Source organism: Macrobrachium rosenbergii, chromosome 56 (genome assembly GCF_040412425.1).
Source record: "Macrobrachium rosenbergii isolate ZJJX-2024 chromosome 56, ASM4041242v1, whole genome shotgun sequence".
In the NCBI taxonomy this organism is placed as follows: Eukaryota; Metazoa; Arthropoda; class Malacostraca; order Decapoda; family Palaemonidae; genus Macrobrachium; species Macrobrachium rosenbergii.
In genome coordinates, this window is record NC_089796.1 from 15,024,302 (window position 1) to 15,052,217 (window position 27,916).

General features: G+C 39.4%; 2 protein-coding genes across 6 annotated transcripts in view; one reads left to right on the forward strand and one right to left on the reverse strand.

Moving 5' to 3' along the window:
• LOC136836732 (aspartate aminotransferase-like) overlaps positions 1 to 17,961 on the reverse strand; it is a 36,320-nt gene extending 18,359 nt beyond the window's left edge. The window contains exons 1-6 of one of the 5 annotated variants that reach the window (XM_067101256.1): positions 17,939 to 17,961; positions 11,217 to 11,306; positions 6,043 to 6,175; positions 3,787 to 3,921; positions 2,927 to 3,115; positions 274 to 313 (exon numbers count right to left, since the gene is read on the reverse strand). In XM_067101256.1, the coding sequence (XP_066957357.1) occupies positions 274 to 313; positions 2,927 to 3,115; positions 3,787 to 3,921; positions 6,043 to 6,097 (419 nt within the window). In that variant the 5' untranslated portion in view covers positions 6,098 to 6,175; positions 11,217 to 11,306; positions 17,939 to 17,961. Of the gene's footprint in view, positions 1 to 273; positions 314 to 2,926; positions 3,116 to 3,786; positions 3,922 to 4,220; positions 4,631 to 6,042; positions 6,176 to 11,216; positions 11,307 to 12,671; positions 12,695 to 12,890; positions 13,021 to 16,146; positions 16,208 to 17,938 lie in introns of those variants that run through there. The other 4 variants (XM_067101255.1, XM_067101254.1, XM_067101257.1 and 1 more) reach the window with 4 other exon arrangements.
• The window catches only part of LOC136836654 (putative uncharacterized protein DDB_G0291015), a 36,364-nt gene continuing 15,857 nt past the window's right edge, over positions 7,410 to 27,916 (forward strand). Inside the window, exons 1-4 of the mRNA XM_067101125.1 lie at positions 7,410 to 7,535; positions 9,624 to 9,769; positions 12,939 to 13,008; positions 23,701 to 23,768. Of these exons, the coding sequence (XP_066957226.1) occupies positions 7,410 to 7,535; positions 9,624 to 9,769; positions 12,939 to 13,008; positions 23,701 to 23,768 (410 nt within the window). The remainder of the gene's footprint in view (positions 7,536 to 9,623; positions 9,770 to 12,938; positions 13,009 to 23,700; positions 23,769 to 27,916) is intronic.

Genomic DNA, 27,916 nt, shown 5'->3' on the forward strand with positions numbered 1-27,916 from the left:
CAGTGTAAAAATATATGTAGAAATAAAGCTCCTTAACAAAGGAAACGCGGAATAGGAATAAAACCAATAAATATAAGTAAGAAGCAACTGCCCAATTACATAAACGCTGCTGTCTTTTCTAACGAGACAGGTACTTGGATACAGCAGTTAGATAAGGTTACCGTGCATCCATACATAGATCAGAATGACACCCCCACCTTATAAAGGGAGAAAGGTCAGAGAAAGGGATAGAAGGCTGATAAAAAGAGATACTGCGGTAATCGCCTCTCTCACCTGAGGGCTCTTAGTTCCTCGTGTGTGTAGCATGTGCCACCTGGAAATAAATAAATGATTTTGTAATATTTTTTTATTTTTACATACAATTAAATAAGCACATTAATCTTGTTAATGCTAACATCATTAAAACTGTTCAGAACCCCTTTAAAGAATGCACCGTTCAAAAAAATTTGTGGTTTAGAAATACTTTTTCCTTAGAACTGAGCTGTTACTATGTAAACACTAAACATCTTTGGCAGGGTTAATAATTTCATACGCCTATTATTATCATCCGTTTATCTTATCCTTTCCGAATCTGATGTGTGAAATTTTCTATAAGAGAAAAATCATTGCATTGGGTCAACTTCAAATCTGTTTTGAGGTCACCAGACAACTGCCATCTGAGTCGAATCAGGTGATCAGTAATCACATATAAAGTAAAATATACGCCGAAGTTTCTTCTGCAATATCGAGTTTTCTGTACAGCGTATAATCAAGGCCGCCGAAAACAGATCTATCCTTTGGTCTCGGTATAATGCTGTATGAACCTCGGCCCATGAAACTTTAACCACGGCCCGGTGGTGGCCTATCCTATACCGTTACCAGAAGCACGACTATGGCTATCTTTAACCTTGAATAAAATAAAAACTACGGAGGCTAGAGGGCTGCAATTTGGTATGTTTGATGATTGGAGGGTGGATGATCAACATACCAAACTGCAGCCCTCTAGCCTCAGTAGTTTTTAAGATCTGAGGGCGGAGAGAAAAAAGTGCGGACAGAATTACTGTTAGTGCGGATGGACAGATAGCCGGCGCATTGGTTTTCCTATACAGAAAACTAAAAAGACTTAGTAATCTAATGAATACCTAGTAACTGATTCCACCCTTAAGGAAATGTAAATTCTGACGAACCACTGATCACAAGCGTCTGTGATTTTTATCTGTCCATCCCCAACCTCGAGCTTCGAACCACAACAGCCCACTGGCCACCAGGTACATAATTCATTCCTTGGGTTTTGTGTATGTGTGTGTGAGAGAGTGATAGATTCGCAAGCAGGCAGGAAAGGTTGACATACTCATCTAAATATCTCAATATATAATGAACAACCTATTTTCTTTTTAAATCACAGATCTTTAAAGCGATTTTTATTTTTTCTAGGCATACAAACCAGTGTCTATATGTAAAAGTATTCCTCGGCGAGAGCTGGAATAAGTCGCTGAAACTTGGTAACAAGGCAATTAAGGGGTGGTAAGTGGGTGCGTGGGGGAGAACCCACCACTTGCGTAAGTCAAAAAGCACTCTTTCCAGTGGAATCAGGGACTACGAGGGGTGGCTGAGGTGGGATTTTGATAGAAGGTCCTGGTTTGTACTGCTAGGAAAAATAGAATTTACTTTGAAAATTTTTAATATTCTCCAATGGGAATACAAACTGTGAGTTTTTATATAAAAGATTCAGTTCTAAGGTGGAAGGATAATATCTCAGCTGACTGATAAATCAAATCTCCACCCAGAAATGTCACATTCCCGCTCACTTTCTGTAAGCGGGGGAGCTGTGACTTCTTAACTTCTGTCATGATCTGGCATAGAAATGCCGAATGTTAGGGCCCATTCGAGAAGTATCTGGACTCTCACTTACTACTGGAAAATATCAGAGAATCAACTGTTACCCACTAGAGGAGTAACAAGTCAGAAGGCAGCTTAAGTCTGGTCAGTATCTAGGATATAGATACTAACTAGCTTTTAGTTGCCTTCCATCATCTTATCGGTTCGGATGATAGTTTGCGGGATCATATCGACAGGTGGTACCTCACAACATGTGGCTGACGGAAAAGAGAGAACCTCGGGGAAATCTCTCTGGGCACTTCAAACAAAAAAACCAACAGTTCGGAAACCTCTCAGTATGGCACCAACAAGGAGCTACCAGTCGTTATGAACCATGGAGTGATCAATTCACTGAGGATATAAGACTGAAGGAAGGAAAGGCCTAGAGATCCAGAATGTCCCAAGGGTTCTCTAGGATACAGGAACAACTCTGTCAAACTAAGTAGTATTGGCAGCTCAGCTGGTCTGCCAAAACATTCCTCTTGCTCGTAATGTAAGTAGCTGACAGCTCGACACTATGGCAAACTGTCCATTCAAGCATCTGCTTCAGATGAGACATTCGGGCAAGGTTAGCAAGAAATGTTCAACCATGAGTTGAGGCCTTAGCTCTGGACTCTGCAAATAAAAAGGATGTACCCCTTCTTCTGCTTTTGGCCAAACCTTTTCATCTACAAAGGTGACCATTTTGAACACTCCTCGCATGCCAAATCGGGACTACAGTTCCTACCCGTATCCCTAAAAAAATAGACAAAAAATCTGAGAATTTACCAACAGAAGGCATCAAACGATTACATGCTTGCCCTTGTCCCTCACACCTTCGGTGTTCGGTTTTCTTAGAATCATCCATCACACAAAAACAAACAACCGTGAATAAAATAAAATCCAGGAAGAGCACAAGATGTCCATTCCTGAAAGTTCACCCCGACCATCCACCATTTAACGAACCTGTTACAAAGTTCCAATGACCGATTCCAACTCGCGCTGAGGACTAATCCTACAAGACAATGGTTAGTAATCCCATAGGAACAAACACCCTCGAACTAAACTTAAGAAATCATTACGTGCTTACTCGGATTCCCTGGGTTCGTATGAATGAGAAGCTTCCAACCGGGTCCGCATAGGACAGCAGCCTCTTCCAAAGCGCGAGGAGTGAGCTTCCAGCCGCTCCCACTGTCCGTCTGGATTATTTTAGGTTCCTTGCCTGCTAAGCGTATCTGGGGTGCGTACGTGACCCACGCAGGAGCAGGTAAGAGAATGTCTAGAAAAGGAATGAATGAATAATTGTTATTCATATTCATAGTAGTCATAGTACTAGTCTAATACAATGCTGACTCTGAAAGACAACTGCGCTATTATCTTGGTTAGTAAATAAGATTAATAATTGCAAGTGTTAGAATTCATTCTTAAATCGATATTAACTCTATGAAGAACTGCATTCAAACCTTTGAGAGTAAATAAATTTACTAAAGGGCTACAGCAAAACCATAAAAATTGCATTTTTTTTTCGTGGAAACTGACTGTAACGAACTGTAAAATCGAGTTGTTTTGTGCATGTATGTTTTCCTTAGCAACTGAATAAAAACCACAGGATATAATAGGCCTACATGGAATAATGAGCTACTAAAAACCATGTTGATGTAAATTACAGATACCCAAACAGATATATTCACAAGTTCTAGGCCGTTATTTTGTTTAATAACAAAACTAGACCTGGACAAACACGGTAATTTGTTAAAGCAAACAAAAATATCATCCACTCCGAATGGCCGATTTTCACAGTTCCAACCATTATCCCAAGGGAACGCCACCAAGATGCCAACAATTTTTCCGAAAAAACTGGTGTCGCCCATTTACAACGTCTTTTTGGCAATAAAAACTCGCGCTTGGTACTGCACAACGCTTCTCCACAATAGCATTCATAACACATACCTCCCTTAAATGCGGTCATGACGAGATAAATGAGCTGCTTGCTCCCAGGACCCGTGACGAAGTTGTTGACGTTCAGAGTAATATTGTCGTACCTTTCGTGGAATTTCACTATTTCCTCTCTCAGTTCTGGAATGCCTGTTTGAGGATAGAGGCGTTTATTATTATTATTATATTATTATTATATAACATATATGTATGTATGTGAGTGTTTCCGTAATCTTCTACAAAAGCTTGCCCACACAACACACCCAAGCACGTTATAAAGTACCGGTAGTTATCAAACTTGTTTATAATCACAAACGAGATACGACACAGCATGAGGTTAAGCATTTTTTCCACTTGTATTTACGGTCGGTGAGCATCACAGATATAGAGCATTGATGCATAACATGCAGGTAATCACTGTACACTCTTAGATATGTAATATAACTCACCTAGCCTAACTGATCCCCTCCTTACGGGGCTGACTCCATTAGCCTACTTGTTTTGCTGGAAAAATCACCACAACTCCATGTTCTATTATTGTGACACTATTAATCTTCCGCGCAAAAGAGGAACGATCACAAAAATAATAAAAACATGTTGTATCATCATGTTGTAGAACACAATAACTGCATAACACGGGTTTTATTTGTATGGACCAGCCTTAACATCACTTGCACAAAGTGCTGTGGCTACTATTTAGCACTGCTGCCATTATTTTGTATTTCTGCATTACCTAACACACTCGTAGCCCAATGAAAAATCATGGGCAACGCATCACCACAAAATTACTAGATATACAAAGGCCAGAAGTCCAATATACCAGTACAGAGACATCACCGACCTCCCAACCATCTCTACTGGCGGCTGGCCTATGTTGTTGTTTAAAACAGGTGTCCGAAAGCGATGCTCGAGAATTAATAGTGGAACGGCGAACATTTTGAAGCCTGATAGCTCTATATATACTGCATATTTGACGTTTTAGAACCTATAGATATTGGTTTCGGATAATTATTGTATCGAACGCTTGATAGTCCAAGAAAAAGTATGTGGAATCATCGTTATTTAGCAACACCTTGCGAACATTTGCTTAAAAAAATAAACAGCAAAGCCCTACGTATAAAACTAAATTCTGCCCCAAAACAATATTGGTATCTATTCAGTGTTGCTGTGGCTTATTATCTACCTACTCCGAGGTGCTAGGACTAACACGCCGTGTTTAGTGCTATTTTTAGAGCCCATCGGGGACCAAATCATCAAAGTATTATATACACCCATTTCTATCTTGTGTGGTCAACGATATCTTCGTGAGGCCGTCTACTTTACATTTACCATACGGTGTTTAGTACTAGTACCTCGGAGTAGGTGACATGTAGATAGATAACAAGCCAAAGTAGTACCATCTATTCATAACGCGGACTTTTCTTAATATCTATTGTTACCTGTTTAATTCAGATCAGATGTAAAATTCTTAAAGCACATTCAAGTTTTTATACATTTGATTGTCTGAGAAACGCTGGATGTCTCTTCCCTTTCTCGTCTGTAATTCAGACACACGGTGTAGTAAAATGAACACTCAATGAGTCTACTTACCTAGCAACATAAATATTAATTTCAACTCATGTGTATATAATCCTGCCCAGTCCAAATGCTTTTAAACTTTTTTGTCTTGTGGAAAGTGACGCCGAAAGGGTACTGCCATGTACAGTATGTATGTGTATATGTATATGTATGTATGTATGTATATATATATATATATATATATATATATATATATATATATGTATATATGTGTGTGTGTGTGTGTGTGTGTGTGTGTGTGTGTGTATAACTGAATCACGGAAATATGGAACGTGATGAATATATAAATAAAGATAAATTCACGAAGGAATGGAGCACTGGAGTGCTGCGAGGCCTTTCGACACTGGTCCTTTACTAAAGGACTAGTGTCGAAAGGCCTCTGCAGCACTCCAGTGCTCTGTTTCTTCGTGATTTTATCTTTATTATATATATATATATATATATATATATATATATATATATATATATATATATATTGTGTGTATGTGTGTCATTTTTTCAGTATGATGAACCTAAGTTTCTCACTAAATAAGCAATTTTGAAATGTAAAAAAAAAAAAAAAATACAGGCCCCCAACCTTAGAAAAATCCATCTAGAGCAATTCCGAAAGAAACCAAGACAGAGTAAAGTCGAATTAAACATGAATTATTGGCAAGAGAGCAATCGTAATGGTATATATGCCCCTTCACTTACCGACAATAGGCAAATACTCATTGGCATGAGCGAACTCATTCACACAGTCGACCATGCACTTCGGAACAGGGAACGGCGACAGACCGAAGCCGAAGTGGGCTATCTTCCTTCCCGATTTGATGAGCGCTTTCACCTGAAATTTGAGCCTGGTTTTCATGGAATTACGAAATGCGTGAAATATACATTTATTGTGAAACCTATGAACACACGTCCTAAAGCTTCTCGACTGTTTGGTATTTGGAGAATGCAAGCCGGAAATATTCAAGTGCTCCAAAAAAATTATTTATTAGCCTAATCATGTGAGGCGCATCAGCAAATACAAATCCACTCGGATCTGCACAAGGATTTTTAAAAGAAACTTTTAAATTCACTGTCTTTAGGAAATCTAAAGAAACTTATACCCTGCCCTTTGGTGTTATCCTTTCGGCTATTACAATAAACTGAGCAATTATTCGGCATTGGAAACCAAGAGCCTTTTTTGCTTCCACGTGCAATCTCAAACTATAGCCGATTGACTCGGTTCACTTAGCAAGGGCAGACATAACACCGAGGCAGGGCAGGCGTCAGTTACGTCATATTTTGCCACCGCTCACGAGTGTTAGACCTGTTTATCTTGCACCGTTCGGCAAGTGCAAATTAGACGGCCGCACGAACATATCATTTATTGATATAAATTGTCGCCCCTCGTTGATTATCGAGGGGCTGGTACCAAACACGGCTTCCCAAGGAGCTTCCGCCATGTTTAGTACTATCACCTCGGAATAGGTGACGCGTAGATAACAAGCCAAAGTAACGCCTCAAAAGCTTTTCATTGCTCTCAGCAATGTACACTGTAATGTATATCCTCAGCACCCTCCTCATTGCTTCTCTTTCAGTTCTGTCATGAGCTTTCTCCAGGTCAATTTATTCCACGTATAGCTTTTGTCCTCTACTCTCAAACCTCTCACCCCCGTAGGGGGTTAGTACCGTCAGTGCACCTCATGCGGTGCACTGTAGGTATTACTCAAGGTTCTTTGCAGCGTCCCTTTGGTCCCTAGCTGCAACCCCTTTCATTCCTTTGGCTGTACCTCTGTTCATATTCTCTTTCTTCAATCTTACTTTATAGCCTCTCCTAAGAATTGTTTCATAGTGCAACTGCGAGGTTTTCCTTCTGTTACGCCTTTCAAACATTTCTGCTATCAGTTTCCCTATTAGGTCATTCAGCGCTGAAAGTTTTATATTCTATTCAAACTTCTCACATAATATAGCGAGTGAGAGGTTGAGCGGATCGGACGTGTCTTTGCGTTGCTCCGAGTGAAACGGTGCAAGTACGGACGAAGTTGTTTGTAAGTCTGTCCCACCCCCATTAAGAGGGTTACCTAGTCGTTATGGCTAGTAAAAACACTGTAATGATCCGTCCTTTTTGCAAGAATGAGACAGTGAACAAGGAGAATGGATTGGATGTGAATGTGGTGCTTGGTACCACAAAGAATGTGTGCATCTTGGTGAAGGAAGTAAGAAAAACACTACAAAATTGAAGTGGCTATGCCCAAACTGCTATGACTATGCCTGGAAATGGCGAGATAATTATGAAAGTCTTCAAGATGAATATAAGAAGCTCATAAAGGAAGTTGAGAGTCAAAATGCCAAAATTGCTGAATTGCACTTGACGACAGGAGTGATGAGTCTGCACATGGGCCAGTTGCCGATGTGCGAGATTGGGCTACGAAATTTGAAAATCTCGAAATGAAAGTTGAGTTAGTTATGAAAAATATAGCTGCTCCTCAACCTGGGAAGATAACTTATGCTGACAAAGTTAAACGAAAGAATTTGTTGATCATTAAGTCAAACAACCGTCTGAGAAGATCACTGAAAGGAATGATGATGCTGCAAATGCCTTAAATGACGTCCCTATTATTGATACTAGGTCGACGAGGCATGGGCATGTTATTTTAAATTTTGCAGATGAACGTATTCGGGACGTGGCGGCGAATAAGATTAGCAATGATCGAGGTTCAGGGAACTGACATTAAGAAGATTGGAAAATATAAGCCTATGATCATGATTTGCAATACATATGAAGCAGAACGGGATGTGGTAAACGACACGATTGAGAGGAATAGTTATTTGCAATCCAGTCTCTGAAACTGATGAGAAGATATCAGTAGTGCTTCAAAAACCAGCCTCCTGCGTAACGTTTCACTGGATATTGAAGTGTGAGCCTGAGGTTAAGAAGGGTGTTCATGATAATGGCGACAAAGTGAAACTAAGGTGGGGCATCTATAACGGTGAGAGACAGGTATCATGTCATCACTTGCTATTATTGTCAAAGATATGGTTAGTTAAAAAAAATTATGGGTTCAAAAATAAAGCTGATGAGTTAACATGTGGAAAATGCACAGGAAATCACAGGACAAAGGTTTGTAATGCTGTTGGAATGCGCTGTATTAATTGTGAGAGACAAATATCATAAATGTGATCATGCGGTGAACTCAAGAGAACGCAGTGCTCTAGACTATGACATGAAGAGGATTGCTGCTAACACAGATCATGGTTATACTTGCTAACAGAAATTTAAAATGCGGTTGAGTGAACATCCAGTCTGTGGGAAATAAAGCACTAGCACTACAGCTAAGAGACTTAATAACTGAAAATACAGATAATATTTTTCCCGTCGCTGAGACCTGGCTAAAAGATAATGAAACCGCCAAGATTGCTGAAATTACCCCACCTACGCATAGTTTCCTTCACGTTCCGAGGGAGGGAATCGCGGCTGGGATTTACCTTTTCGTACACAAAGGATGTACTAATATAAGGCTCGTAAAAAGAGCTAATGTAACAAGTTTTGTATATCTTGAGGCAAATTTTTACATACTCTGGTGCGAAGATGTCTTTCGTCGTAGTCTATAGACCTCCTCGACAAATGTAAATGTCTTTTTAGATGAGTTTGGCCTACTGCTTGACATGATTGATATATGTGCAGTGAGTGTTTTTATCTGTGGTGATTTTAATCTATGGATGGATGATCTCATCAGTGATGGTGTCGAAGCGTTTAATGATCTATTTGGGTCGCATCGTCTTGTAAACGATATAAATTGCTCCAGTACAACAAGTGATTACACGTTAGACCTGGTTCTGTGCGATGCTGCAAATCAAAGTGTTATTATATATATGTTGAGGAGAGATGTACGATTTCTCCAGTGCATAGTCTGATTACTTTTATTTACCAATAAGAAACGCAAAGTGATGAAAAAGCTGAAATATAGAAACATATCTAGTTTTTCCCCTGGTGAAATTATAGATTCTAACTTAATTCACAAATTAACAATAGTGTAAAAGTTGCTGGATATCTTCCCAAGAATATAGTCTTTGTGAGGAAATATCTCGATGAGAACTCTGTTAAGAATCTTGTCATCAACTGTGTCATAAACCGTCTGGATTATTGCAGTTCGATGTACTGTAAAATGCGTAATGTACAGCTCAAGAAACTGCAGAAAATAATGAACGGAGCTGCTAGACTAATAAAAGGTGTCTTAATTAATTTGCACTGGCTTCCGGTGAAGGCCAGAATAATATTTAAGTTATGTGTTTTGACCCATCAGGTTGTTAAGACCGGCTCTCCTCGATATTTGAGGGACCTATTACAGATTATACGACCAGTAAATAGACCTGATAAGAGTCTGGTTAAAGATGGTTTCAAGTTGGCGGAGCCGCGTTTTTCCTCAGTCTGTGGCTGCAGAGCCTTTAAGTACGCAGCTCCTAGATTATATAACAAACTTCCTCTTGAGCTGAAACAGATGGAGGATTTGAAGTCTTTCAAAAAGAAACTTAAAACTTTTCTGTTTAATCAGTGCTATGGTATGGATTATCAAACAGTGAATGTGGAATACTCGTATGCAGTGAGGGCAAATACATCTGATGAATAAACTATTAGCTTGATAATGGAGGTCCTGCGAGCGCTTTGGAAGTGACGCTGGACCTGAATAAGCCGTCAACAAGTAACAAGAAGCAAGTAACAAGTTGTGTGGTCAAGAATGTGTCAGGGAACAGCTGAAAAAAATATTAGCCTCAATGTCACAATTTTGTTCCAAAAAGATCTTTCATGTGATTAAGTTCAAACACTTTTTTTTTCATTGTTGAATTCCCATTTCTTATATAACTACTGGTTTCGTAACTGTGACAAGACAGATAAATAAAAAGACCATGAACAACCCACTTACAGCGATGGCTGAATACTGATAATGCTGCTTCATAAGTACACAATAAACAAAAACACCCATTACAGTATAACTGTATTCAGGGGAACTTATTTTTTTCTACTTGTTGCCACCACCGACCAGTAACTTTCATCACAGGGATGTTTGTTCATGTAGCAGCTTTCTTTTCTATTTCCAACAATAGTAATTAGATTTTAGCTCATTGTTGGAGCATTCATTACTTTCATATATCAATATAGTTTAATTTTTACAGAGAACTTTAATTACTGACTGTTGTATCGGTTCCTATACAGCAGTGCGTGCTACTCGTTTTGCCAAGTAAAAATCCACTTTCTGTTGAGGTACTACGATGACTTATACTGCTCGTTACTAAATGACTTGCGTTCCCTGCACTGCAAGACTGTGGGACGGTCTTTAGGACACCGTGTTCGTGTCAGTATTCGCAAGTTGTAGAGAGGCTGAGATGCTGTTTTACAGGGCAGTTATCTTTTACATACATTTTACTGACATACTTCTCAATTCTGGCTCATCTGAGAACATATCCGCTTATTTGTTAATTTTCTTAATCTTTGGTAATTACTTCTATCATCAGTACATTTTACTATAGGTCTCTTGTCTCTGTTTTTCTCATATTCTACGAAACGTTGTTAAGTATATTATTGACCCTTTTGGTTGTACCATAATAATAACAAATAATAATATTGTCTGAATGTATGTTTCTTTGTTCATTCAAATCCTGCCAAAATGCGATTCCTAAATAGAAAAATAGGATATCGGAATCGTCGCGAATCGAGAATTAAAATGACAAATCTTTTAACGCAATTTGGGCTTTCCGTCTTGCGCGGGTGCCAAAATCGCTTCATATTGATGATAATTGATGCTGTCTCGAATGGTGAGAAGTACAACAGGATTCCCGGAGGTATTAACTACGAGTCGCCCTCTCGCATTTGCAGTCATAATAAGAAAAAGAATAATTACCTCTTCGTTGAAGGCTAGATTTGACGCCGGTCTCGAGTGGGCTAAGTCATCCCGCACCGCCAAGAGCCCCTTCTTTGGTCTTCATTATGCCTGTGCAGATATGGGAAAAAGCACTGGTATCATTAAAAAAGCACATTTTTACCATTGAGATTAATGTTCGAAAGAAACAAATACATATACACAAACATATATATAATATATATATCACATATATACAAATATATATATATATAGGCCTATATACATAATACATACATACATTATATATATATATATATATATATATATATATATATATATATATATATATATATATATATTAATAAGTTGCCTAATTCAGAGCATTTACATCCTTGTGCTCCCACTGTACTAGTACTAAATACAAACCTACTAGTTTTACATGACGAAACTATTAGTTACATCAAATGCTTCCAGACAACACCGCTTACTGGTCCCCTTGCAACGATCAGTCAAAGTTATTTATTTACTTACTTTATAACAGTATATTTTCTTCTCTCGATGATGGAATAGATAGCCCTGCCGCAAGACAGGAAGCTGTTTATGTTATAAACCCGTATCATTCCGACCATGAACACTTTCGGAATCTTGGATGTGCAGAACATGCACAAAGGAGTAAATTGACAGAAGTATCGATGTACGTAAGAAGCTGCTCTCTAAAATAGCAGTATTTCCGGATCATGTCAAGATTAGCGAACCCAACATCCCCATGTCAAGAACAGCGAACCCAATGATCCCTATGTAAAGAATGGCCAACCTTTCCGGACCGAACTCCAATTCCACATGAGGGCTAGTACTACCCACGGCGAAACAGTGATTCATCTACACTGTTTCACCGTGTTTAGTACTAGACCCTGGGGTGCCAAATGTATTAGCTAGAGGCCAGCTTTAGCGCAAAGTGGCGGAAACAGGATTTCTTTACCGTTTACCACGATTTTGATAACGAAAATGTATTCACCACAAACCACTGTAGCGGAAATACGGACCGTTTCAAGATTAACGAACCCACTCACAGCAGGGTTCGCAATTCTTTACAAGAAGATTATTGGGTTCACAGTGTTCATGTCAGCGAACCCGATTATTCCCATGTAAAGAATAACGAACCCAATAATCTTCTTGTAAAGAATTGCGAACCCTGCTGTGAGTGTGTTCGCTAATCTTGACATGATCCGTATTTCCGCCACAGTGGATTGTGGTGAATACATTTTTCGTTATCCAAAATCAGTGGTAAACGGTAAAGAAATATAAACCTTTTCACGCCCACTTCGCGTAAAAACATCAAAAGCAAGGTCCTTGAAATATAAGGACCTTGATCTAAATTAATCCCAACCAAGCCAAGTTGAACAACAAGCGCTCGGTAAAGTCTTAATTTTGACATTTGGAAATTCTATGGGAAGTAGATGTCCACTAAAAAGTTAAAATAACGAAGGGTTTTACCTAACTTTCTAGATAATGGTGAAACGTGTTTGACCAGCTTGAACCCTTCACTATACATAAACCTTTGCAGTCAAGAGTGTTTAGTCTATGACGATTCCAAGCCCATGTAAAACAGAGTTACTGAAACTTGCAACGAACCATAACAGCCTGATATGAGCGGCAATAAGTCATGGCGATGGCCGAACCCCTGTTGGGTAATTATCACTAAAATAGACCTACCAAATTGTCTTTAAACTTTTCGCCAACTTCTCGCTCAAACTATCGCAGGTTCGCTCGCAGGGGGCCAGTCCTCTCCACGGAACAGAGCACAGCAAACTGTGTATCTGAGTCTTCCGAGGTAAGTTTAGGCAGGGGAACGTCCGTGGGTACGGGCAGGGCAAATACTATACTGTACCTTAAGAACGACTGACAAAATGTACAATTAACCATACTGATGGTAGAGTTAGCGATAGTTAATTCTTTGAAAGCTCGTTGTTTCAAAATTACACACGTACACACACACACACACATATATATATATATAAATATATATAAATATATATATATATATATATATATATATATATATATATATATATATATATATATATATATATATATATATATATATATATGTATATATTAGGGGTGATCACAGTTGGGGCGCCATTTTACAACACATCAGTCAAGTGATTTCCATTCATCCCGCGTTTTATCAGTGCATTTGCACGACATTGGTCCTTATTGCCTGACCTCTTTGCGTAAGACCTTAGATAATGTCACCACATCATCCCCCCTTTTACGAGATGAGTGGGTTTTTGTGCCACTACAGTGGGACATTTTGGCGATGACATACAATTATTTCAAGCGCAATCTTGCGTTCTAGATTTTGTAATGCATCCGTCCACACGCACGTAACATCGTTTATCCAGTTCCATTCAAGGTATTAAAACAGTTTGCCAAGTTTTGACGCACCCCAAAATCTTAGATATCATCACAGAAATAAATTTACAATAGAATATAGAATTTAGGCCAATGGACAAGCTATGGTTGGTACCTGTTGGGCCAATTCAGCGCTGAAAAGGAAATAGAGAGCAGTAAGGTCTGAAAGGTGCAACAGGAGGAAAACCTCGCAGTTGCATAATGAAACAATTTGGAAGAGGGTGGAAGTAAGGTGAAAGAAAGAGAATAAGAGAGGAGGTACAATGAGAGGAACGAATGGTGTTGCAGCTAGGGGCCGAAGGGACGCTGCAAAGAACCTTAAGTAATGCCTACAGTGCACCACGTGAGGTGCTCTGACGGCACTACCCCTCTACGGGACAATTTTGTATTCTAGATTTTGTAATGCATCCGTCCACACGTCGTTTATCCAGTTCCATTCAAGGCATTAAAACTGCCAAGTTCTGACGCACCCCAAAGTCTTCAATATTATCATGGAAATAAATTTAAGGGTATATTAAGCATTGACAATGACGATCTTGAGTCAGTAACTAAAGAAGAATAAAGTTACTGCAGAATTCTTTCTAACTTTTCCTGGCTCAAGTCCTTCTTTGAAGTTTCTTAGGCGATCGGTGAACTTCCCGTTATCTGAAAATTTCTACGATAGTTCCCAATGTTATGTATTGATGATCAGCATAATAACTAAATTAGTTAATATATATGATAAGACCGATTTAATAACATAAAGAGCGGTTTACGAAGAAGAGTTCAAATTCGAACTTCCAAAACTATACTGTACTTTTCTGAGTTTATGAACATTTCATTCTGCAATTACGCCGAAACGAAGCGTTATATAAAAGAATGATAATAATCTGAACTGCAGTTTATTAATTCATTACAAAGAGGGGAAGAAAACTTGAGAGAGATTACAGGTCACTCTTATCTGATGCTTCTTTAGCACAGTCTTGTCTCTAGATAAATGCCAACAAATAACATTAGGAAGATAACAAAGATAATTTGAGTGATAAATTGTTGTAATTTTTTTTTTCCGAAGGACAATTAGCTTAGCCATGATTTCAGTTTGAACTTAGGAAATGGGGAGATGGGGAAAAGTCCAAAAATTTATCGTCACTCGGATTTTATCCACGTTAATTTTAAAACAAGTAAAAAATGCGCCGAAGTTTCTTCAGCGCAATCGAGTTTTCTGTACAGCGTATAGTCAAAGCCACCGAAAATAGGTCCATCTTTCGGTGGTCCCGGTATAATGCTGTATGAGCCCCGGCCCATGAATCTTTAACCATGGCCCGGTGGTGGTCTGTCCTATATCGTTGCCAGATGCACGATTATGGCTAACTTTAACCTTAAATAAATAAAACTACTGAGTCTAGAGGGCTGTAATTTGGTGTGTTTGATGGCTAGAGGGTGGATGATCAACATACCAGTTTGCAGCCCTCTAGCCTCAGTAGTTTTTAAAATCTGAGGGCGGATGGACAGACAAAGTCGGGACAATAGTTTTTTTTTGACAGAAAATTAACAAGGGTAATACTTGTCATTCACTTTTAATTAAGGGACATGTGCTGAAGCTATTTTGTGGATTGAACATTGTGATATGTCGATTACATTTTTTTTTTACAATGTTGATTTTTTCTACTGGCAAACTTTTAGGGGGAGGGTTGTCAAAGGGCCCCACTGGCCTCCCCACCTGCAAGACCCATGTCTTGCTGTTCCCAAGCCCAGTAAGTATAATTCAAGCGGTCCCAAACTTGCTACAAAACATAGCAGTCTGGTGCCAGCGGCCAAAAGTCATAACGAGGCCCAGAAGCAAGCAAAGTAGTCACCAAGATGTTCATAACGTACTTGAATCACTTTGAAAATGTAAATTATTAAGCACATTAAAAAAAATGTTCAGAAAGTGCAAAAACAACTAAGAAAACCACAGCAGCTCTGAAATCGCAGTTGTATTGATTGCCATTTTACCAGTGAGTCAGCAGATGGAGACTATTGATTAAGCTTCATTATTTACAAGGCAGAGATCGCTGCGGAGAGAGAGAGAAAATGTCTTTTCATAACACAGGTAAGAAAATGAAGGTAAAAGATCGGAGCCTCTATCTCCTAAGAGATGAAGTTCGTATATAACTCAAGGAAGAATTCCAAAGCCTGGTACTACATAAAAGATTAAAGGCAAAAGAGAAACTGACCAATTGATCCAGCTGAGCTGCAACCAAAATGATACAAAAGCAAAACGGACGGACCTTTGTCAGTATCGCAACCTTTAAAAACTGGAGGTTTACTTTTTAGCCGGGTAATCACTGCCGGAGGTTTAAAAACGAAAGCAATAATGCCCAGAATCTAAAAGATAAAAGGCTTAATATTTTCGTTTTCAGAATGCTATCATGTCAGAGAAATGTGAATTTAGTATAATGACAGATGATAAAGTTTCTGTTAATATATTCGAAAGAAAACTTTTTAAGTATTTATTCAAAACACCGCATAGTGGAAGAGAAAAGAATAATGCGCTAGTTATAGTACGTATGTGGAGAAACAAACCGTCACTAACCTGGGCGAGCTGTAGGCTAATAGAGTACAGAGAACTTACTATCAGTTCGATTGCTAATGTTGCACTTTTGTGTGATTCCTACAGCAGTCTAATTTACGAACAAAAAAGCTTTCCATAGTTAGGTTATTAATCACAAATCTTGTCTAACTTGTCCTTGTAAGCATTAGTGTCTACAACTATATCGCAATAAAGTTCCGAATGTTATTCGCTTATATTTCTCCAAGTCATAGCAACTCCCGAAGAGATTTCTGTTATCGATCGATTGCTTTTTGCAGATGTGTTTATCTCCCCAGACAATTCTGGCCTGGTATTAAAAAGATTAGGGCTCGTTCCCTACGTTTATGTGGTCTGATTTCAAAATATTGATTGCTTTTTGCTCTGTGAAGGTCCTGCGTGACATTCCATCATATGCCTCATTTCTGTGTTCCTTTCCTTACCTTGTACTGTAGCCCTATTCTGGCTACTGGTCCTGTGAATGGATTTACAGCTTCTTCCATATTTACAGTTCCGTTCTTTGAAAAATTTGCATTCTATCCTTGCTTCTTTTCCGTCCCGACTGTTTTGGGTTCTTGTAAAGATTTTGCTTTTTCTCATATTCAGGTACCCACAAAAATTACCTTTCACGCACTTTACAGCTTTATAAAGCCTGCACGATGCTTTTGCTATCTTTGACTTTTAGGCACCATTTGATTTACAATGGATTCCCCACCTTCCTTCTTTCCCTTCTGGTTACAGGGCTACGCTATTTAGTTTTTTCGGTAAAACTTGAAACTACTACCGCGGCCTGGTTCCTGCCAGTCGCCGACCGAAATATTTACCGTCGTTTGTCCATGTTTCTGTTTATGTTTGTGTCTTTTGTTCACGTTTATGGTGTCACTGTTTTATATACGTACATCCCCAGGGGCTGGTACTAAACACGGCGCCCATTTTTCACGTAAACCTGTAAGTCGCCGAACCTAGAAGGGTGCGGTAGTAGTTTCAAGTTTTGCCTTGCCTTCTTTGTTTTCACTATCACTCATTAGGTTTTGATTTAGAGTTTTTAGGTCTTCTATGAGGCTCCATCCATTGATTACCGACTGCCCTCTTGCTTTCTGCTATTTCTCCAGTGACTCAAATGAGCTCCTTTAATCTTTCTTTGTACGATCTGCATTCTTCTTTTAGTATTTGTAGTTCTTCTTCTACTGATTTCTTCGCCCTTTTTATTTTCTCTGTGCCTTTTATTCCATCAAACAACATATATTCCAGGTTCTTGATGATCTGGGATTTTTCTTCTATCTCCTTTCTCACAAAACTTTCATCCTCCTGACTTGTTGCCCATTTTTCCCTATAAACTCTCTTACTTTCTACGCAAATACTTATGTTCTGTCTATTACTGTGATTCCTTTCTCTATTATGTCTCTTTTCCTCACAGCATCTCCTGCAAAACCAATACTTATGTTCTGGCTATTACTGTGATTCCTTTCTCTATTATGTCTCATTTCCTCACAGCATCTCCTGCAAAAACAATATAAGTCTTTTACCTTTTCTGTCATTTTTATCGATTCCAAAAAATTTTTCATTTGAGTCCTGTTTAGGCGGGTGTTTGCATTTTAAGCAATGAATGCAGAACTATTTTTTGCATTTATGACACTCCTCTGGGCCTAGCTGGGCATGGCAATGTTCGCAAGGGCACGTCTCACTACAGCCTACTGTTGTCCCCTTCAATAAACCCTTCTCTGCAAAACTGTTGGTTCCTGTGAATCGAGTGATCATAAAAGTCTATTAGCGGGCTGTCTCTTTCCCTGAGGCCTACCCTTGAGTCTTCTTTTTATGTCTATCAAGGACACGTCACTACTATCTAGCCTTTTCTGATAGGTTGACCTGCCTACCTTTGGAAGTGGTTCTAACTTCAATTTTCATAACTGGTTGTTTACCGCCTAGCTTGTTTCAACTGCAAACACAACAGTACTTTACCTTTTTAATTGCGCTCCCTGTACTAATTAAATAATTTATTCCAAACCTCCCAGTCCCTGTCAACGGTACCCGCTAGTAAACAAAGACAATAATTACTGTTTATAATGCGGAACACTATACCATGCGCTAGAAAAATTATTCAAACACGTAATGAAAAGCGAAAATCTTTTCTGTCGGGTACTTGAATTGTTATCGCATTGAAACAAAAATACTATTTCTCGGTTGATTTGTGGGTGACATGTTAAAATCGTTATTTTGTCATGCGAAATACTCTAGATTATATTCGAATATAAATAAATGTGCTATCAAATGGTAAAAATGCCATATATAGATATCATGTTAACGCGAATGTTACTTTGATACTGAGAAACATCACAAAAAAAGGTTTACAGAAACGTTGAATGTTTGTTGTTGTTGAACCAGAAGTCGACCAAATCAAACCAAACGTGTCCGACGTTGATTGCTATTTAAACTGATCAGAAGGCAATGGTAAGAGTTATTTTTTTTTTTTACCAATATTACTTAATTTAGATTTGGATTCATCCAAGATCAGCGGGGAGTAAGGGTGTAAAGTGCTACACTTTTCTGTAGCATAGCTAGTTTGAGCACGTTGGGGTAAAGGACAGGAGCTAGTTTGACCTGGGCCGAGGCTGGTCAAACTTATCCTACTGTGTTTGCCGGGTAGGATAGGTATATCTATAAACAGAAGTATATATGCTAAAGAATGAGGTAGAACAAAGTATTAGCTCCGCGTCGGGTATTACCTTGGAAAGTGACTTTTTCTTTAGTATTTTGGTTGTTTATCAAGAATTTACCGGTATTATTTTGTCGGTCGACTGTAGCCTAATTAACCTGTAATTAACCTCAGAACTGATTATGTTTTTGTATGCTAGCCATCATGGAATGCTATCGCCCATGTACAGTGTCAGAGGGGAACTCTTGGTAAAAAGTGGAGTTTCCTTCACTGAAGGGTCTTGGGGGCGGAACCCCCCGGCTAAGTAACTTACCCTACTAGGGTAGGTTAGGTTAGGGTACGTTAGGTTAGTATGGTTCCTTTTATAATAGATTTCCTTAGCCAATCCCTACTTGAACATAGGGCTCCCTAATGTCTCTCATATTCGCGGAATAATTCCAAACAGTCCGTGCAGAGCTAACACTTATAAATATCAAAAATGATCAGTTTATATGGCAGAACTGTATAACAGGTCCACATGGGGTACTAGGCTACCTTGGAAATTGACTTTTCATATGGTATTTTGCTTGCGTATCAAGAGTTTACCGTTATTTTTTGTCTGTCGACTGTAATTAACCTGTAATTAACCTCAGAACTGATTATATTTTTGTATGCTGGCCATCCTGGAATGCTATCGCACATGCACAGTGTTGTAGGGGAACTTTTGGTAAAAAGTGGAGTTTCCTTCACTGGCTAAGTAACATGGCTTACTTGGTTAGGCTAGGATGGTACATCAGGTTAGTATGGTTCCTTTTATAATAGATTTCCTTAGCCATTCCCTTCTTGAACATATGGCTTCCTAATGACTTGTGAATGCACGGAACCATTCCAACTTGTGAACGCGTGGAACCATTCCATAGCAACAACATGGTGGTCCGGTTTTTTCCCATTGTATTTCCCTGCCCAAAACCCCGAGTTCCCACAGGATTTCCAACATTGTTGGGTAGAGTTTTATGTTGTTAATAGTTGACCGACAATAAACAACACCACCTACTTCATCAGCAACACTAAAAGTAGGCCTATAAGAAAAATCAATTTCCAAGGTAATAATTCATGTGGAGCTGTTATGTAGAAATACCATTTATATGTTTACAGAAGCAGTGATTGTAAAAAAAACAAAGGGAATAAAGCTCTGCACCTGACACGAATAGTGTAGTGTGCCCTCGACTGTGTTTGTAGAGTGAGCGCTGAGGAACCAGGTAGGAACCTGGCACAGGATCTTGCTCTTCAGCAGCCACTTTTTGATAAATCTGAAAAAATGAGCATTTTATCTGCTTACAGAAGCAGAGATTTACAATTTTCACAATTGTATGGGTCCGTATCTCCTAAGACATGTTTTTGTTTATTTATTTTCCCCCTTTATTCCCTTTGTTTTTTGCAATATCTGCTTCTGTAAGCAGATAAACTGCTTATTTTTTATTGTTTTCCATAATTCAATAAATATTTAAAAATCTGTGCTGATCTTTGACTTTACATAATGCAGTTAATGGGGTCCTAAACTGTAGGATTAGCAAAAAGATTGTCTTAACATAAGACATCTGGGATATGATTAGGTTTAATCAAATCTTTGTAGATTCATGATGACCCATGACAGCCTGGGCCTAGCTAACCATAAGATGGGCTATAAAATTTTACAAGTTGCCTGCAATCGAGTTCCATGTTGAAATTTAGTTGGAGCCAGTTGAGAAAGATGGACACAGGTTGTGTCCATGAAAAAATTCCTTTCCCAGAATGCTGCGCTCTACCCTAACCAGACCTTACCTTCCTAACCTGACTCAGGGTGCTGTGCCCTGACTTGGCGGGCGGTAGTTGTCTTCGTGAAATGCCCCAGGTAACACTGGACATCAGAAACAGACTAATAATACACACACTGTTATTTCTCCTAAAGGGAGTGCCCAGTGGGAAATCGATTTTTGGATGGGGAGGCCAGTTCAATAAATTACAGGGATGTATCCACTTAAATTAAGGCAACTGGTCCTTAACTGCACTGACCCTCCACTTCTTCCTTTGAGGAGGTAGTGCCGTCAGTGCACATCACACAGTGCACTTTAAGCACTACTTAAGGTTCTTTGCAGCGTCACTTCGTCCCCAGCTGCAACCCCTTTCATTTATTCATTTTACTCTACCGCCATTAATACTTTCCTTCCTCCATCTCACTTTCCACCTCTTGTAACAGTTGTTTCATAGTGCAAGTGCAAGGTTTTCTTCCTGTTACACCTTTAAAACATTTTTACTCTTAGTTTACTTTTCAGCGCTGAATAACCTGGTAGGTTCAAGTGCTTGGCCTTTGGCTTAGGTTTTATATCTCCATTCCATTCCACTCCATTCCATTCCATTCCATTCCATTCCATTCCATTCCATCCCTCCTAACCTGATTCAGAGTGCCATAAATCATAAACTTTATACAGGGGTCCATCCTAACCTAACATTGGATGCTGGGCCTCTACCTGGGTGGGAAGAGCCTAACCTGACCTATACGCCTAGTGCCATGAAATAGACTAGTTGCATATACAATGGTACAGCCCCATTAAAATCTTAAAATTTGCAACATTACCTTTACCAGTATTTGCTAAGGATCCAGGTGGAAATTGGTAGGCTACTTTATTATTTTGAAAATATTAAAAATGTAGTGAACATTTAGATTGCTAATGAAAATCAGGAAAGTTAATTTTTCTGTGTTTTAGCTCTTGTAGCGTAAGCAAAGGAGTCCATGCAACTTAGGGTACATTATCAGGTTTAATAGTCCTAATAAAATTTCACAGGCTGCTAAAAATTGAAATAAACATTAAGATGTGATTTTCCTATAGTGTTTTATGTTTTGAATGGTTCTGACAGCAGTTTTTGTCTGAAATGCTTTTGGAACTCATTTCCCCTAAATCATCAATTCTCAATGAGAACTGTGGCAAATGCTGGTAGGAGTAATATTAAATGCTTTTTTAATTTTATGGCTCTATAGGTCAGATTTGTCCTCTGGGCCAGGGAAGGACCCAACACCTTAGGTGAGGTGAGGTTAGGTTAGGATGTCACCTGGTTTTTTCACTTACAACGGATTTGCCCCCCCTCCATTATTGTTAGATGTAAGAAGGATGTATGGGTTGACTAATAATTTTCCAATAAATAAATTTCATATTCATCAGAATTACATGAACTGTGGGTAAAACTATATTTTCTTGATGAATTTCATAATAGGTAAAAAATCAATCCTCAATGAGGCCTTTGGCAGCTCAGAGAGTGAATATTTACATTGACTATTCATTCTAGAACTGATGAGTAGGCAATATTTTTTCTGATTGTTCTTTATATCTGACAAATTCCTGTCAGAAATGCAATCGTTAACCCATTACAGATACCATCATCCATAACGGTAATCAAGGTCCCCCAGTGGGGATAGTTGTAGTTTGATTGTAGGGTCCTACCTTACTTAGCCTGACCCTAAAGGTATGGCTTCTTACTGGGGTTACTCCCTCCATTAGTTGTAGGGTTGTAATGGGTTAACCAAACCTTACAGTGAAAAAGAATATCAAAATATCCAATTCTCATAAGATATATAAAGAAAAAATTATACTTTATCAGTTTTTGAATGAATGGTGATGAAAACTTGAATAACTCACTTCATGACACTGGGTAGGCTCTGTGATGAAGAAATAGTAACAAGTACAGCATACACATTCATCACCAAAGAATAGTTAGTTTTACAACTGGAATGGAGGCATTATGATGCACTTTAGTGCAGATAACACACTAAAGAACAGAAAATATTCAGTGATACAAAAAAATTGAGATAGCACACTAAAGAACAGAAAAATAATGTTACAAAGAATGTTGTAAGTTATGCAGCACAACATATGCAGCTGTGCAGTAATGTCTTTGGTTGCATCAAATAATACTGACAAGAAAGAGCAGTCTCTGAACATGGGTCACAGTATAAGCAAAGTAAGAATAATTTTAAAATGGCAAAAATCCATATTGATGCTTTTTGCAATATCAGGAGGTTTTTCCATAGAAGAAACATATCTTGAACTGTTTTGGGGAAAAAATAATGAACCAGTAATATATACCATTGCTGTGAATATCAGCAGTCATAAAGTATATAAATATCAATCAAAGTATATACAGGCCTACCTTAACCTAATCTAGGCTGCAGCATTCTACCTGTCTTGCTGTTTTGCATCCTGTGGAAACATTCCATAAACTTTTTACATTGATTACCTTCAACTTTTGAGGATGATCTGATTATAATTCTTCCTCTGCGTTACATTACAACAGACTATCACTTCTCATCCTACAGCCAAGCAGCATTCCAGTGTGGGTGGTGCATACTTAGTCTGCTCTTAATTAAAGGGGATTGAAGTTTTCTTATTTGTCTCATTTATGCATAGCTTAGCCTAATGAGACTAGCTAGCCAATGCTTAGGCATGACCCTAACCCTAGACATTGAATGTTGATACAAATGGAGCAACTGCACTTCCCGGGGGATTTTGAAAAACGTTATACTAGGGTACAACAGGAATATATAGAGAGAGCACAGTGTATCCCAGGGTAGTAGGCTTATCGCTTTTAAATTATTCTAGGCCAGCTGTAGTGTTCTTAGTCTAACTGTGCCAAAGGCAAATTAACCTTAACTTATTTAGCCCTAACATTTTCCAAAGATATTTACAAGGCTATTTTAGAAAATGTACTCAATGTGTAAACTTTGTTATTGGAGTACTGTGTACTCCAGCTTTCAGTTAGAAATTAGTTGTTAAATAACTGTTTGCAGACTGGAAAATAATTGAATTCTTTAAGATAATCAAATGTGCAGTTTGTTATCCATGTTGAGAAAATTTGGTTTTATTACCTTGGGCTTTATTGATTTCTTTCTCTTTCAGTTATTTTACTCCTTCTTCAAGTCCCTTATTGGGAAGGATGTTGTTGTGGAGCTAAAAAATGATCTTAGGTGAGTTTTGTTAAGACTGACATTCTGTGCTTGTATCACTCTTTAATGTTTTAAACAAGGAGGTTACAAAATAGAAATGTAGCTCAATGCCAGAGTAAATAATTTAGTTAGAATGTAGAAGTTTCAAGATTTTTGAGATTAAGACTATTGTAATGAAAGTGTATGTACAGTACAATACAAAACTCATTTGTTTGTTGAAATAGTGTCGAGAAGGTGGTCTATTAATGGTTTTTGTGTCCATAAGGCCATTTTGTGAGCTGTTTAAGGTGATTTGATAGTTGAAACCATTGGGCTACAGCACAACTTCGTAAATATTTTAGCAATTTCCCTCATTGATTGCAGAGTAAAATTGCCAGTAACTAATTGCATTACACAATAACATAATAATCAATCTGGAAGAAAAACTGTAAATTTATCAAGCCAATTTTTTGTGAATTTGAAAAACTGCATTATATATACAAGTATATGTTAACTCTCTGATCTTCTTTTGAAAACCTGTGTTTTTTTTGATTGTCAACAAAAGGTGATAATTCCAGAGATGTTTTTGACAGATTTCATGATAAATTTTTAAGTTTTTGTAAATATAGTTTAATGGAGGGAAGAAACTCATAATTTTTGTTGTCAGAATAAGTAAAAAATAAATTTTTATGGAACAGTTGGACATGAAAAATAATGAAAATAAAAGGCAGAAAATATTGCAGCTGAGGGCTAATAAAAAAAAATATTGCTTTACACTCCCTGAACACCTGAATTAGGCCTGGTTACCCACCAGCCCGAACTACATTCCCATAACTTTTACCCATTAATTGGGTAACTAACTGTCAGCATTACCAACGCTTACAGGAAAGTCTTGTCAAAATGAGTTACCTGAAACACTGTTGGCAATGCTACTGCAAGTCCCAGCCGAGTGAGGCCGGGTTCCCTAATTGCTTTCCGCTCCCTTGCTGCATGGATGTTTCCTTTCAGGCGCTTAACTTTTGGTTATTAGCCCGAATTTCGTATACTGACTTTATTGAAATTGATAATGACATGGACCGTATTGTTGCCTTTTTCTCCTGGATTGTTTTTTCGCCTGGCATTGGATTTTTCTTTGTCCAGATCCCATCTGGACTTTGGCTCGATTTGAACTCGCCATGGATAGTTTGGATAAAAAGAGGACTTTGGCTCGATTTGGACTTGCCATGGATAGTTTGGATAAAATGACGCCCCCTTTGGATAGCGCAACTGCCTCAAGCTCGGTTACAGCTACTGCGACCGAGACTGCTACTGCTGGAGACGCTGCAACCCACCAATTGTGCACAGCTTCAAACGGAGGATGCGTACCCTCAAACATGACAGACACTCAGTTTGTATAGCATAGAATCAGAGTTATTTAGGAAGTTAGAGGATAAATTATCAGCTAGTATGACAAGTTTATTTTCTAGTTTCATGACAAAGTTATCTGAATTCAAAGAGCAAAATATGAGTGCTAGGGAAATAGAAACTAACCCTTCTTTTCAGCCCCGCCTGTTCCAGAACCAGCTCCTAACGGGTGCTGGGGGTCATGGAGAACCAACCTGGAGGCAAGATCTGCCTGCCCACTGGCGGAGCAGGCAGTGTTAGCAGCAGTTCTCCCTCTTTCTTCGGATAGTGTAAGTTCAGAGTTAAATTTAGATATAGGATTGATGCAGACAAATAAGGATAGTGAGGTAGCAAAGAGTGAAGGAGAGAAGTTGAAGGTGCAGTCATGTTTGGGGACAGGTGTAATTAAGGCTCCGAGATCTCAGTTAGATCCAGCAGCGGTTCTTTTTCTGGCTGCAGTCTCCTTGCAACAAAATGTTGCTAAATCTGTTGAGGAGGATTTAGATTTAGTTGTAAGTTTGTCAGGTTCGGAAAGGTTGGAGGATTTCCCTTCCTCTTCAAGAGTTCCTTTTCCTTCTGGGGAAAAACTTTCGTCGGTTGGTGATGGTAATTCATTTGATAGGACATTAAATGTAGCAGAATATAATGCTAATTTATTGAGTCTTTCCAAGGGGTATAGGTCATTGGTCAGACAGTGTTTTATATAAGGTTTTCGAATATCCATGATCATGTAGTGAAGAATTTTCCAGAATTCACAAATGATGTATTACAAGATTATCAAGGGGGACTGGAGTCTGTATATTTTCTTTCTCTAAAATCTGTGGCCTCTTCTGTAACCTCAGATTTTTCCCTATCCTCTGCTGCTTCCAAACCACCTGCTGTTCTTTCTCAACCTTCCCTTTCAGGCCACCTTTTGGGGAACATTTCGGGTGCTTTGTTAGTTTATCCGCATCTATTCCATTAGCTGGTTTGTTCGGTGCCATCTGGCGCGTGAATCCTCGCACCTTCTCAGACTTCCGATATAGTTGCGCGCAGTTGGTGGCACGCTTGGTTCCTCAGCGTTAATGTTGTGGTACCGAAAGCCTGCAATCACCCCGTACCTAAGCTACCTGGTGTCTCGCCTTCTCCGTTTCTTTGGTTCGGTACAGGCAGTCCCCAGTTAACGGCTCGGTTAATGGCGATCCAGTTTTATGGCACTTGTCTAGTGATTCTAAAAATCGCAATTTTCGCACTGAAAATCGCTGATTTCCGCTTATTGGCACTGATAATTGGGTATTGGCACCAATACATACCTAACAGAGCTGCGCGCCAATAAGCCCGGGAAAATCGCCAAAAAGCGCCAGAAATCACCAACTTTCAGTTAGTGGTATTTTCTGTTATCATCTCACCCCAGAACGGAACCCCGCCAATAACCGAGTATGGCCTGTACCTTGTAATCTTCCCTTTGAAACCCTTTCGAGTTCAGGGCCAGGTGGGAGCTTTCACCGCCCAACATCATCGGGCAGGAGCACTGGTGGTGACTCCGAGGTGGCATCTTCCTTCTTTCTTCCTTCGGTTCCTCCTTTCTCAACTTTTCCGGACAGGTTCTCTGTCCTTCTGGCTAAGGCGGCTCTATGTAGGTTCAGGTTTGATTTCGGTCATCAGGACCCCTTCCTCTTCTGCTTTAAGTTGGGACCTTTCTGTTCTGGATTCCCAGTCTCACACCGACTCTGCTACATCCGGGTTTGCATGGTGCGGGTGTTGTGGTCTCTCCGCTCTCAGGAATGGGCGTTGCCCGCCCAGGTGTGACCAACCCAGGTGTTGCCTCATCGTCTTTGGAGGACGTGGGGTTTGCGCAGCCTACTTCGGTGACGCCCAATATGTTTGGGACTGATTCGTCAGGGGTCCGTCCTGTGCATCCAGGTGTGTCGTGTTCTGGATCATCAGGTTCAATGTTTGCTAGGGGTCAGCTTGTCTCATTTCCGGTTTCGGCTCGGTTGGACCAATTCGACAAAGACTGTTCCTGTGAAGAGGAGGATCAGATACTGGAGGTTAGTTTTCCTTCAGCCAATGAGCCTGAGTACAGATGGATGTTGGACTTATCCACTCGCTGTATCCATAGTCCAAGGCTCCGGAGGAGCCGATACAGCATAACTAAGCTATGTTTGAGTCGCTTTATGCAATGAAACCGGTGGTAGCTTAGTCACCAAAGAATCTAGTCTGGTTTGGCAGGGTCGTGCAGGCTTTGAGAGGGGCTGACAATAGGTTGACATCCTTGATAGGGTCAGGTGGGGCAGGATTCAGCCTTCCTATTCGAAGGGAGGGTGTCAGGGTGGTGCTGCTGAATGGGTCAGTAGAGGCTCTTCTATCTCGGGTTCCATCATCGAACCGCCTAGTATCTATTTCTCGCCAGGGAAGCCACTGTCTTGGAAGACACCTTCCACAACCAGTCAGTCGGAGATGCTATCTGGTCTGATGGGGTTCTCAAACAGTTCTCAGACCTGACTTTTAAGTCTAACTCTTCGGCCATTTTAGAGACCGTTAATCAGCTCAGTGGTCTTCCAAACTAAGGTATACTTAACTTTACTGACAACATCACAGGTTTTAATGGGGCTTTCAGCAGGATGTACTGTATTTTTCGGGAAGAAGAGGAGGGACTATTATCTAAACCATCTGCCTCCTCATTTTTCTGACATTCACAAGAGGGCACTGCTGAGGGCTCCATTAGCGCCAGCAGCAGTTTGTGTAGAGAGGAAGATGTTTCGGCGATGGTCAACTACAGTATGTGTTGTCTACCTCGGCAGTGGAGTCACAGCAGGCCATGATCA